The sequence below is a fragment of the Atractosteus spatula genome, chromosome 2 (assembly GCF_055471065.1).
Source record: "Atractosteus spatula isolate fAtrSpa1 chromosome 2, fAtrSpa1.hap1, whole genome shotgun sequence".
Classification (NCBI taxonomy): domain Eukaryota; kingdom Metazoa; phylum Chordata; class Actinopteri; order Semionotiformes; family Lepisosteidae; genus Atractosteus; species Atractosteus spatula.
This window is the reverse complement of record NC_142707.1, coordinates 58543400-58556455: the sequence shown is the minus strand read 5'-3', so window position 1 is coordinate 58556455 and position 13056 is coordinate 58543400. Positions and strand designations below refer to the sequence as shown.

At 39.2% G+C, this 13056-nt stretch overlaps 1 protein-coding gene across 1 annotated transcript; it reads right to left on the bottom strand.

Annotated features, from left to right (window-relative positions):
- Positions 1-4612: 4612 nt before the first annotated feature.
- Positions 4613-11820, bottom strand: LOC148839949 (uncharacterized). Its single transcript, XM_088936323.1, has 6 exons — positions 11734-11820; positions 9752-9769; positions 9369-9393; positions 9101-9154; positions 7810-7998; positions 4613-5022 (listed from the first exon to the last, which is right to left on the bottom strand). Exons 1-6 carry the CDS (start codon positions 11818-11820, stop codon positions 4820-4822), a joined length of 576 nt encoding a protein of 191 aa, XP_088792449.1. The 3' UTR covers positions 4613-4819.
- Between the last annotated feature and the right edge of the window lie 1236 nt (positions 11821-13056).

Genomic DNA, 13056 nt, shown 5'->3' with positions numbered 1-13056 from the left:
TTTCCATTTCTCTTTTTTGGTAGCTTCATGTCCTGATCAAATATCACATCATCATCATTATTAAAATAATAATAACATGCTTTTCATGTAAAGAATTCCAAAAAACTGTACATAAATAACATAGACAATGTAAGTAATAAAACCCACTATTAAAAATAGATTTAAAAACACATTTTATTTTCAAATACTATTTTGGAGTGCATTCCACATCTATGGTCTGAGGTCTGGTCCTGGGGACAGACAAGAGACATTGATCAAAGCATTACAATACAAGAGAAAGTAGCAGCTGGTGATATAACTGGACATTAAATTAGATATGTAGCAGGGGAGACAAACCATTCAGAGTCTCAAAAACTATGGGTGAGGTCTTTAAAGTGAATACTAAACTGAAAGCTGTTGTAGAGCTTAGAGAACAAGGAAAATAGCCATTAGAGCAGGTCCTAAAATACTAGATGCTGAACTTTGAAAGTGCTGTAATTTGTTCAGTGAAGTCTTAGAATTCTGGCTGCTGTCTCCCAACCTTTGATCCTCTAATTCTGGTCTCCCAACTGTCCCCCAAGCCCGCCTACACTCTATGGGTGACAGGGCCTACATCTGTTATGCCCCTAAGCTCTGGAACTCTCTCCCCAAGGATATCAGAGAGTCACCTTCTCTAAACTCCTTTAAATCCAGACTCAAAACCTTCTTCTTTTGAAGAAGCCTTTTTTACCACTCTGCTCCTACTGTATTTAGTACCACCATCTTCTGTCTCCTCTGTGTATTCTCATCGTGTTTCACTTGTATATTTTTTATTGTTTATTTTTAATTGTTGTTGTTGCTGTTGCCAGTCTGTAAAGCGCTTTGAGAAGCTACCTTTAAAGGCACTATATAAAATAAACTTAATTATTATTATTATTATAACAATATTCTTTCATCATTAAATTAAGACAAGAATAACACCCATTGACTGGAAGAGTACTAATAAAAACATATAACAGTCTGCCAGGATACAGATGGCAAATCTTATTGTGATGGTTGCCAAGATACAGAATATATCACAATTGCAAAGAGACACAAAACAAAGAAATATGCATTTAGTATACCATTCGGCTACACTATCTCGTTAATCAGCCTTGTTAATACAGATTCTACATTAGATACTCATTAGTAAATATGTTACTTATACAAATTAAATTGATATCAACCTGTGTTGAGGTAACAATTATATTCTCGTCATTGGTAATGTAGAATATTGGATTTATACTCATTCAGTATGGATTTGTATCTCCCGGCACAGACAGGGAAGGAACAGCTGACAGGCTCTGTGGAAGCGGTATCCAATCCGTGGTCTCCTGGCTCGATGCACACCCAGTCCTGGTGCGGCTCAGAGTCGTGGGGAGAAGGAGAGGGAGTTCCTCCGTTGGCTTCATGCTGGACGGTCGTTACTCTCCGGGCACCTGTTAGTTCGCCTCGCACTGAACTACTGAATCTGTGCACACAGGTGACTGCGCGGACAGAGCACACTCATACAGCAGCACTGGCAGTCACGTGATTGTTGTCACGATTGTAGTCCCTCCTCCTTAAGGGCACTCCGGCTCTTTCACTTTGGATTTAATTCTGTGCACCTGACCCCTGTTCCCAGTCCACCTTAAAAGCCAGGCGCTGACGTTCATCCTGGCTCTGCACCTGGTTTCCGCACCGTGCGAGTCCGGGACCTGGAAGCTCGTGGTCCCATTAAGGTTTTAATTTCTGTTCCCGTTCCCTGTCTGCCAGTTCCGACCCGGTTCCTGTTTTAACTCCTTGTTGGATGGATCACCTGGCTACGGGCTTATTCTTGTGTTTTTTGGATTCCCCTTCTGGATTACTTTTGGATTGTTTGCCTCGGCCACACCTCCCCCGTGCACCAGCACACTTCGGACACACCCCGTTTTCATCCCCGTATTCCTGCATGACTTTTTCCTAGTGTTTCCTCACGATTCTGGATTGTGTCGTCCGCATAGGGTCCGGAAAGAACTGTTCGTTACAATTGTCAACCTTTGCTCAGATGAGTCTGGAGGAGCGCGAGGGTGCACGGAGGAGCAATCTCGAAGCTCTGTGCAATGCCTTTTAACTGGAGGACAATACGGTTGGTGATTGATCAAGAGGTTGCCGGGCAGTTGGCGTTTCCACGCCCTGCAGGTTCCTGATTGGTTGATCAACTTGAGGAATGATTGACCATGACCTCTGACTCTAGGACCACAATCCAGTTGTGCTTAGAGTCTCACTAGACAACCAGGCACCAAGAGTGGGCATCTATCATGATAGCTGGTTGCATCCCGTTCCTGGGAACTATTCCTTATCAGGAAGACAAACATCCCTAAATCAGTGCACCAACATGAATGGCTTCTCTGTGGCTTGGACCACAGAGATGAGAGAGAGGGTCTCACTGGGAAAAGAACAGCAACATTTAATTCTGTCTTATTAATAAGATAAACAAAGTTATTTATCATGTGTTCTTCAGAGCTGGTTAACTCTTTTCTAGTTACAGTATATAATTATAGTCAGCAAAGGAACAAGTAAAATGTTTATTCCATGCTGAAGAGAAGAAAGGAAACATAACAGTTCAGCTGTGGAGCCTTCTTATTTTATTGTTATATAGGTAGGTAGGTTCGCTTTTCAGGCCATAAAGGCCCATGGGGGAAATGGGGGGTAAGGGCCACCACTTTTCTTGACCACCCGACACTGGAGGTGGAGGTGATGTGGTCAGGATCCCGCTCCGGCAGCCCTATTACCCCCAGAAGGATTAACCCCCGGTACTCACTTGGAAAGCAGGCTGAGTGGACCAGGGAGCGATCCAGAAGGAATTAGAGCAAGCTACATCACTTGGCCCTACCTGGGATTGAGTGAGGAGCTGGACGCCCTTGCCGTCTGAGCTACCATGGCTCTTTATTGTTATATTATATTCTTATTTTTATTTTATTGTTTTAAATAAAATAACATTGTGTTGGGAACTAGTAGTGTCTGTGCTGGCTGTCATATCTAGTGTTATGGTCTCTATACAGTAAGGAAATTGTATACTGTACTTCCCAGGATATTTCTGAGGCTAAACTAGTTCACTCATCTCAACGTTCCTACATGTAATTTATTTTTGGTTTGGTTCAGAAGAAGGATCATGACAGACAGTCTTCAGCCTATAGTCACCACTATGTAATGAAAATCCAAACACTAGGAAAAGAAAGATAAACATACACGTGCAAGCAAACAATAGATTGATTAACTTGTTTTGTTCCTGTATTGCTTTGTGGGTGAACATATCGAATAATTAAGACACCAAAGATCTGTGAAATTATTACAAACAATTGTATAAAATAAGACATAACAGTAATACTGTTTGAAGAACCAGAACCATATCATACTATTTGTCTATTGTACCTGAAGGAAAATGTTCTGCAGAGCTGGGAGAGACCAGCTACTTCTGAGGTAAAATATTTATGGAATCCAAACTAAAATATTGTGACATGTTTAAAATATAGTAAGTTTTAAATGTTAGGTACAGTGTAAAAATTATAAAATGGGGAACTTTTTAAATGCATCTTGTGACATACTCCAGCCTGAATGGTTTGCTCCTGTTTAAGAAGCTAGAGACATTAATTGTGAATGTTGTTTGAGGAAAAAGGGACAGAGAAGTTGAATACCAACATTGTTGCAATACCTAAATTATCCATGTATCCATTTTCGGCAAGCAAAAGGCACAAGGCAGAGTACACCCCGGACAGGGATGCCAGTCCATCGCAGGGGAGACAGACACAGACACAAGGGCCAGTCACACTAGGGCCATCAGTATGTCTTTGAGCTGTGGGCAGAAACCAGAACCCCCAGAGGAAAACCATGTGAGAATATACAAACTCCACACAGATAGCACCCCAGAAATTGAAGCCAGGGTCCCAGCACTGTGAGGGAGCAAAGCTAACCACTGTACCATGCTGCCCTACCTAGTTTATGTTTGTGCCTTTCTTGCTATTTTTTCTAGATCACTATATATATTACACTAAATAAATACTTTTGCATTGAAGTGCTATGGTATGCTTGCCTTTGTTGCGCTGGACATTGTGTTGGGTTGTTGTGGTTTATGTGCCTCTGCAACATTGCATGACAGGCAGGGACAGTTACTCTGAATTGGCATATTAGGATGGTGGTCCCCATTTTGTGCCCCACACCATGTGAGGGGGGCACAGCTGCCTCAAGTAGTGGAATTTAAGTACCTCGGGGACTTATCCATCAGGGGATAAAGGGGAACGGAAGATTGACCAGTGGTTTGGTGCAACAGCTGCAGTAATGCAGACAATATACTGAACCGTGGTAGTAAAGCAGTATCTGAGTTTTCAGACAAAGCTTTCAGTTTCCTAATTGATTTACATCACCACCATCATCACCATGAGCTTTGACTAGTGACTGAAAGAATGAGATTGACAGACTGGAAGGATCACATCTCTCAGCTAGCCAGAGGGCGCTTGGGAATCCCCCAGGAGGAGCTGTAGACTGTTGCTGGGGAAGTCTGGTCTGCCCTTCACAGCCTGTTACCATTGCAACTCTCACCAGGAGTAAGTGGTTAAAAAGAGATGAGATGAGACAAGATGAGGCAACACTACAGATATTGGTTCTTACTAAACATTGCATTTATTATACAAGTTAAGGAAATTGTAGAATACACTGCATCAGAACTTAGAATATTGTTGAACAGAACAGCACTGTGCCAATTACTCATCGTGCAAGCATGTAAAGTAGCAACACAAAATAAAAATTAAAATACACACATGTGCTGTAGCCTGTGTTGTGGGAGTTCACATCTCACATTCCTTAACTATTTAACTACGTGTCGTAACACGGTATAAACAAAATCCAAAGCCTTTCTATTAATTTCACAGTTGTGGAACGATTCCTCATGGAACAAACAGTCAGTAGTTCCTAATATGTTGCTCTTGTTCACCAGTCTGCTACTTGAGGCCAAAACCAATTCAGGAAAGGGAGTGTGGTGCATCATAACCAGAATAGCAGGCCTGTCACCTGTTGAGATGGAAAAAGAAAAATGTTTGATTAAGACACCTTTTTGAATAAAAAAATCAATATTTGCAAGAATATTTACATAAATTATTATCGAAACTCTACAAAGAGCTTTAAATATGCAATAAAAAGAAAGATATTTAGATCAAGGAAGGATATTTTAAAATATATAATGTATACAATAGGTAAAATCGTATTAAGACTACTGTGTACAGTTGTGGTTTTTTGAGTTAAAAACATTTTTTTGTTGCTCTGAAGGTAATAAAAAAAGGCAGTGCAAAATAAAAATCAAACATTAACTGAACTGTAGTTCATTCTATTGCATTGTGTGCTCCTGAACAGCTTTAACAAACAGGTAACAAAAAGTCATTGTTCATTTTTACTTCGCTCCTCTGAGAGACTGTTACTCCTAATCTCTGGTTCTATTTTCTGTTGTTAAATACTGTATAGTTACCTTTTGGGCTAGGTCTATGTAAATGTCTATCATAATGTGTAAAAATATAGCTTAATTTATAAAATATTGGTAAAATGTACAGTATGAATATTCCAATCTAGAGATTTACAGGAATGATTTTGCCTTTTGTTCCCAGCCTAAAGCATTTCTTCACAGTTTTAGTATATCCATATAGTATAGACACTGTGATGCTTCAGAATATGTTAAAACAAATTCCTCTCTTGTACTAAAGGCACACTGCTGTGTCTTAGAAGGCTAAACTGATTGATCTTGAGATTTGTATTGGGGCATTGTAGAGAAACATCTGCTCTTTTAATGAGTGGCTTTACTGTTTTATCCAATCTCAGGATACTAGTTACAGTACACCAACATCTTTTCTCAGGATGCTAAAAAAGGTACATCATTCTTTCAAGTTTTAGTGTCCAGTGTGAACTATTTGCATGTTCAAAAACCTCTTAAAAGATGGAAAGGACTTAAATGGCTGTAAAATGGAAATTGTGTGGATGATGCCATCAAACCATCCTTACCAAACTCATTTCTAGTACATATTATTAAAAAAATGGTTGTTCTTGCATCACCACTTGACAAGTCAGCAACACATGCAGTTTTTTTTGTTATAAGATACACCATTACTTAACATGGATGAATTCATTATTACTTTAAATTACATTTAAATAAACAGTATAAGCATTTAGATTATAAATTTGTTGAATAACCATCTTTTGTTGAAAGTCTGAATATTTAAAATATTTAGGTATTTGGAGTACAACTATTCTATTTTCATTACCTGGCCTACTAGTATTTTAATTTCACTCTTACTTTGGTAATTTTCAGTGTTACATTGTTTTCTTAGTAAACCATGCAGTGTCCTGGTTATTAGCAGCATTGACAGTGACTTTGACTAAATGTTGACTTGGCAACATCAGGACCACAGGACCTCAAACTACCCTCTACGCATTTGTTACTGATCAACATTGTAAACATTATGAGTTTAATCCATTGTCCAAAAACATGCACAACCTGTTGAACAATTGTACAAAATTAATGTGGGAAGTTTCCACCAGATGCACCGATCAGGGCAGATCCACACTGACAGAAAGCCAGGATACAGGATATTGTATTATAGTTCTGCTTCTCATCAACTGTGAATGGTAAACCTTTCGGGACTGATGGGAACACAGAGAGAGCAAAGTGCAAGCTGATCTTGAGGGAAAACCTGTAACACTTTTTTTCAGACTTAAAACTGTGAAGAAATCATCTTTCGGTAAGACAATGATCCAAAGCTCAAGATCAAAGCTACACTGGGGTGCCTGAAGAATAATAAAGTGAATGTGCTATCCATAAGTGATCTCCAAGCAACCTGAGGAACCATAAGAAATTCTGCTAAGGATAATGACCATTAATTGCTGCCAAAGGTGCTTCCATCAAATTTCCATAAAAAAAACTGAATATTTATGCAGTCAACGTTTTTCAGTTATGTTTTCTATTTAGGTCTTGCTTACTATTAATTTGTTGTAACTTATCTTACACTTAGACTTTAATCTGAGAATTCAGGTTTTGAATAAAATATTAACTTTTTAAAAATGAATGTGTAATTTTGCAATTTCAAAAATGATAATCTATTTCTGTTGAGTCTGCCTGATGTGCCTTATTAAGCTAGTCACATCATAGTGACACATGTAATCTCCATACCAGTGACACAAAGGCAATATTCTCTTGATAGGCATGCCCTATGTGTTCCTTTCCATGTTTTCTTTCTTGCTTTTCACCAAAGTTGAACAGTCAACAAGTTAAATCACCTTATGACTTGTGCCCAACTCTCTTATTAAGGAAGCACTAAAACAGTGGTTCACAATCCTGGTCCTGATGACCCATACACCTGTTGTTTTTTTGTTCAAGATGAACCCTCAGTTGCACAACCAAACCCTGCATTGACTTAATAACAATAAGATTAATTTGAAGAATTTGTTTCCAGCTCTTAAACATGTTGTAGCTATAACCATTGTATTTTGTAAGCAAAATAACATCCCAAACACGTGATTAGAAACAAAATACAAATATTCAATTGAGGCTTCAATTATTATCAGGACAGGACTGGGAACCACTGAACTAAAGCAACAGTCAACTCCATCAAAGTCCTTATAATGTGTCACAATCTGACATGAATGATTAATTACTTAAAAAGCTACCAAATCATTAAGTCAATATTTAGTGTAAATACAGCAGGCTTTATTTTTCTAACAAAGCATTGATAAAAAGAGCTAGCAGTTTTGTTTGACACTATATATATATAATGCTTATAAAAAGGTAAATTCAATGTTTTTAAACAGTCATACCTGGTATCTTCTTGATTGCTTCATCCATATCAGTCCCAATTCGGGAGCTGACAGGGCAGAAAGCTAAAGTCACGTGATAGTCTTCTGTACTGACTTCAAACCTAATACGCTGTTGAAGTTTTCCTAGGAATATGGCTTGGACACCATTAGTTTTTCCAGCAACCAGCACGTGAATTTTAAGTGAAACATCTAAAAAACGAGATAAAAATGCAAGAAATGAAATGAGATAAACATGAAATCTCACTTAAGGTATATAAACTAAATAGTTAATATTTTTAATAAAAGAAGTATTCAAGCTAACTGGTTAGTAATCATTTTTAGTATATTTCTAATTCGTTTTTTAAAGTACAGTATACGTACTGTAGTTCGAAATGGTCTTCACATAGCCTTGCTATTGATGCATAATGCATAAAGATGCTTAAAATATAATCTCCTGATGAAAAAACTATTGAGAGTTTTGTTATGACATGGAAAAAGGGGAATGCCTGTGTCTTTATTCAGGTGGTGATGTTTAGGTCAAGAGTATTACAGAAATAATCAGTATTATGGAACCAAGATTAAAAGAGACGAGACATTAATCATTTTACATCTCCACAGGCACACAACTTTTTCTCACTGCTAATGTTGCATTTTGGTTTAACTATCTGTCAAGCACATGTGAATATAACACTGTAAGTCATAAGATGAATGAATACTTAAATCATGGGTCTCATACTTTGTTCCTGAGTTGACTAGTCCCTTTTGGTTTTTGTCCCATTCTTAGTAGTTAATTTATCAGTTTACTTCATTATGTTATTAAATAAAAATATGTTTTTCATAAGGTCTTTTACAAAATATTTCTCAAAATATAAACTTTATTACATTTACATGTACCTATAAACACCCCAGAACTTGGTTATAAGCATTAAGTTGATGGAACTAATTAAATAGACCAACTACACAATGAACATGTCAATTGGTAAATTAAGAGGAAAACCCTCTAGCTAATATGTTAGGGCACTGCATCTGTCATTCACAATAAAAGCTCTAAAAAATATTTAAAACAAGCTGTGGTTCTACTGAATGGACAAAAAGTGGTATTTAGATGAGGTAAAACATGTCTTCCAATTCAATGAAAAATTAATTTAATGGTTTTATTCATTTACCTCCAGCTGAATAGCAATTTATTAAATTTAGCACAATTTAGCACAATTAGTATAATTAGTATAATTAATGTCAGAACATTATAGGAATTAAAATAATGTTGGAGTGAACTTTAAAAGCAATGAAAATATGTGCAGCATTTACATACGTTTGTGGTGTGCCTTGTGGCTCTCGGATATACCTAAATTTTGCAATACGGCTTCTAGGGTCAGAAATATGAATTGATACAAAGATCAGAATTACAAATTGTAATTTAGTCAATTCCACCTTTAAAGCATATGAAACTGCAATAGCTTTTTAATATTACTATTACTATAATCCAAAACGACTGCATGCATCAAAAGATTCCATAATCTCACAAGATATTCCTTGGTTAGATGGACATTGCTGAACAGCACTATGAGCTTAAAAATTACCTTTTCCTTCTCTTCTTTTCCTCCACTGAGGGAAAAAAAAAACAAAAAATAGGATGAATTTGTAATTAGCTTTGTTATAGTATAATATACCATAAGCTTACTGTTCATACAAAACATGAATGCAGGTAAAACATGCAGTCCAGATACAGTATATAATGGGGGCAATGTGAAATTGTGAAAGAAAAGACAAAGGAAATGTGTTGATTAGCTAGTGTTAATCAATAAGTCTGTACTACCTTTCTCCATCAATGCATTGTACATGTACTGTAGTGTTCAGTCAGCCAGTGTGTCTATATCAATCCCTTTTATCTTAATGCAGTGTTAATGTACTGTTGCCTCCAGTCAACCAGTACATCTGTATTATAAATAAAAAAATAACTTACGCAACAGAACCAGTAAACCTAGAAAAAATATACACAGGTTATTAAAAGTTGTCTTCATATATATTACTATAACAGTGAATTATGATCCTAGAAATGCCAAATGCAAAACCTCCATCTGTGAAGGAGTGATATGCCAAGTACTAGAAAAGATGTATGCATTTCCATGTGCAGCCAGGTATCTTATAAGCATGTGTAGGGAAGCAGAAATATGATGTTGGATTTTTTACCTCCATCCAAACTTCTGTTTAAAGAAACACCATTCATTTCAAGGCGGGGCTTATGTTATTAATTACGATAAATGATAGAACATAGCACAGAAACTCCACAACATATTTTTTAAACTGTTGTTGGTTGCTTTCAGTAATTTATCTGAAAATGTTGTCTCAGTACAAAATGTTATTCTGATTGAAATTGCTTGTGTACTTTGTTTATAGATTTTCCAGTAGTTGAAAAGGAAGCATAGTGTTAAAACGCAGAAACACATCCAATTATGCCTTCCATTTTCTTTGAAGAAGACGTTATGCATTAAAGTATCTCACATTGATATTAATCAAGAAATTCATGATTGATTTTCACAATAGCAGTCTGGGCATGATGGGATTCCTGTTGATTAGAACTCTCTAAGCATAGTTTTTATGCTTATTATAAAGCCTTGAAGGAAGCACTACTAACCAAATTTGACATCTCACCTGAGACCTACAGACAGTGCTTCAGGATGTCTCAATTCCACCTGGGGAGCTACCAACTGAAACCTATCACCGCCTGAAGGGCCTTTACAGAAGATGGATTCGGCCAGAGTAGTGGACCAAGGAACAGATTGGTGAGGCCATTATTTTACAACAACTGCTAAATGCCCTCCCTTATGACACCAGGACCTGGGTGAAGGAACATGATTCAGTTGATGGGTTAACAGCAGCCAAGCTGGCTCTGCAAAATATCAACGCTCGACGAGGGGGTCCCCCATGACATCCATCTTCTGTGCCAAGGGGGACCAGAGACAACCAGGAGCCCAGAGGTAACTCTGTTGAGTCAAAGAGGACACAGGCCTATTTTTACTGCCAGCAGCCAGGACACAAAGCTTATGCCTGCCCAGTGCACAAGCCAAAACTGACTGGGTTTTGTTGTGTTCCAAGGGAGGGTAACAGTCCTGGGTGGGAAGAAGGTGGAGAGAATATTAACAATTTTTCTAATTGTTCTGTTCTGGTCAGAAAGCAAATGCTTTACTGGACACTGGCAGTTCAATGACTCTTGTGAAAACGTCCATGGTTTCGGATAGTAGGATTGGCTTTGAAATGTCTGTAGAGTGCATACATGGTAATGTATGACTGAACTTACTGTGGGAATAGAGGACCAGAGGTATTTATTAAACGCAGGTGTTGTCCCAGATTTGGCAGAGGACATAATCTTGGGGAGGGATCTCAAATGTAAACAAAATGTAAACTATACAAAAACTCCAACTAATGTACAAATGTCCTTTTTGGTGGTTACCAGACCCCAAGCAAAAGCAGGTTTGGCCACTCCTAGATTTAGATGATAGTCTATGTAAGACCGGGACCAAAGGGCCAAGAAAAACACGGTGTCAGCGGTGCATTGCAAAATATTTGGGTACCCCAGTTCCTACCATTGATGGGTCTGATCAAACTTTGCTTCTTTGCAGCATAACGACCTGTCTTTGAAACCTTTGTTTGAAAAAACAGGTGTGGAGAGTGGGAAGCCTTACTGTGGGGAGGTTTATTCTGTTGATAATGATTTACTGTATGTTGGGGAGACTGGGAATAAACGTTTGGTTATACCGGGAAGCTGCAGGCCATTAGTACTTCATCTTGCGCACATAATCACATGGGCAGGTCATCTAGGACACCAAAAAAACTATTTGCGCATCAGTTCACATTTCCATTGGCCCACAATGTACAAAGATGTTCGAGCATACTGTGCTACTTGTCCTGTGTGTTAAAAAAACAAGTGCTGTCTGCAGGTCTGACAGAACCCCTCTGTATCCATTGCCAGTGATTTCCACCCCCTTCCAGCACATTGCCATCAATATAGTGGGCCCCTTGGAGAAGAGCCATGCCGGTTGCCAATATACTGGTAATATGTGATTATGCCACTAGGTTTCAGAAAGCTTTTCCACTCCGCTGCATTACAACTCCTAAGATCATCAGTGCTCTGGTGCAGTTATTTTCCTGAGTAGGAATTCCAGATGAAATCATCACTCCCAGGGGACCAACTTCACATCTCGACTGATGGATCGACTCTGCAAGCAGCATGGCATTACCATCATCAGGACCAGTCCCTACCTTCCGCAAACAGACGGCATCGTTGAGCGCTTCAACCAAACCCTCCAGAACATGCTGAGGAAGTTTGTCTCTGATACAGGCAAGGGCTGGGACAAATGGTTGCCAATTCTGGTTGCCACAGTCCTCTACAGGGTTCTCCCCTTTGAGCTCCTGTATGGGCAGACGGTCCCAGGGCCCCTAGATCTTCTGAGGAAGATCTGGGTAGCTACTCCTGCCTCAACATCTGAGAAAGGCATTCTGCAGTATGTCTTGCAGATGAGGGACAGCCTGGAGAAGTATCGGGAGGAGGCCCAAGAGAACCTGAAGGAAGCTCAGCGGGCCCAGAAGCATTGGTACAACCAGAACTCTCACCATCGGGAGCATCAGCCAGGGCAGAAGGTCTTGCTCCTGCTTCTCTCTGCCAACAGTAAGCTGCTAACCCAATGGCAAGGACCTTACACCATCCTCCGTAAAGTGGGACTGGTTACGTATGAAGTACACCACCCAGACAAGGGGAAGGAGAAACAAGTGTACCACATAAACCTGATTAAAGAGTGGAAAGAACGAGGTCCTGTACAGGGGACTGCATTCATGGTATGTAAGGTGGAAAAATAGGACAAGAATGAGATGGCTGACCTAGAAGTCATACAGAGGCAAATTTACATTTAACTGTGAGGCAGGCAGCTGAATTGCAGCAGGTGTTTGCTGAGTTTCTGGCACTGTTTGCACAGAAGCCAGGTAGAACCAACATCCTTCACCATGCTATCCACCTCAAGAATCCCACACCCATTCGCCTGCGACCATGTCGAGTGCCTGAGAGGTTAGCGGGACCCCTGAAAATGGAAATTCAGACCATGCAAGACATGGGAGTGATTGAGCCATCATCCAGTGAGTGGAGCAGTCCCAACTTTATTGTGCCTTAAGGTTTGGAAGCAACACCAGGAAGTATGACATCCACAGGGAGTCTGTGGACTTGAGCTGCCCACACCAGCACCACAACAGCGTACCCCAGCAACGTCAGCAGTTTCA

Bases quoted from the DNA above. Each gene is read 5' to 3' on its own strand.
- LOC148839949 (XM_088936323.1), bottom strand. From the start codon at position 11,820: ATGGCTCTTCTCCAAGGGGCCCACTATATTGATGGCAATGTGCTGGAA. The intron at 9,155-9,368 runs GTAATTTTTAAG...TTCTGACCCTAG, and splicing joins GAAAAGAAGAGAAGGAAAAG to AAGCCGTATTGCAAAATTTA. The intron at 5,023-7,809 runs GTATGACTGTTT...CCATCTCAACAG, and splicing joins AGCAATCAAGAAGATACCAG to GTGACAGGCCTGCTATTCTG.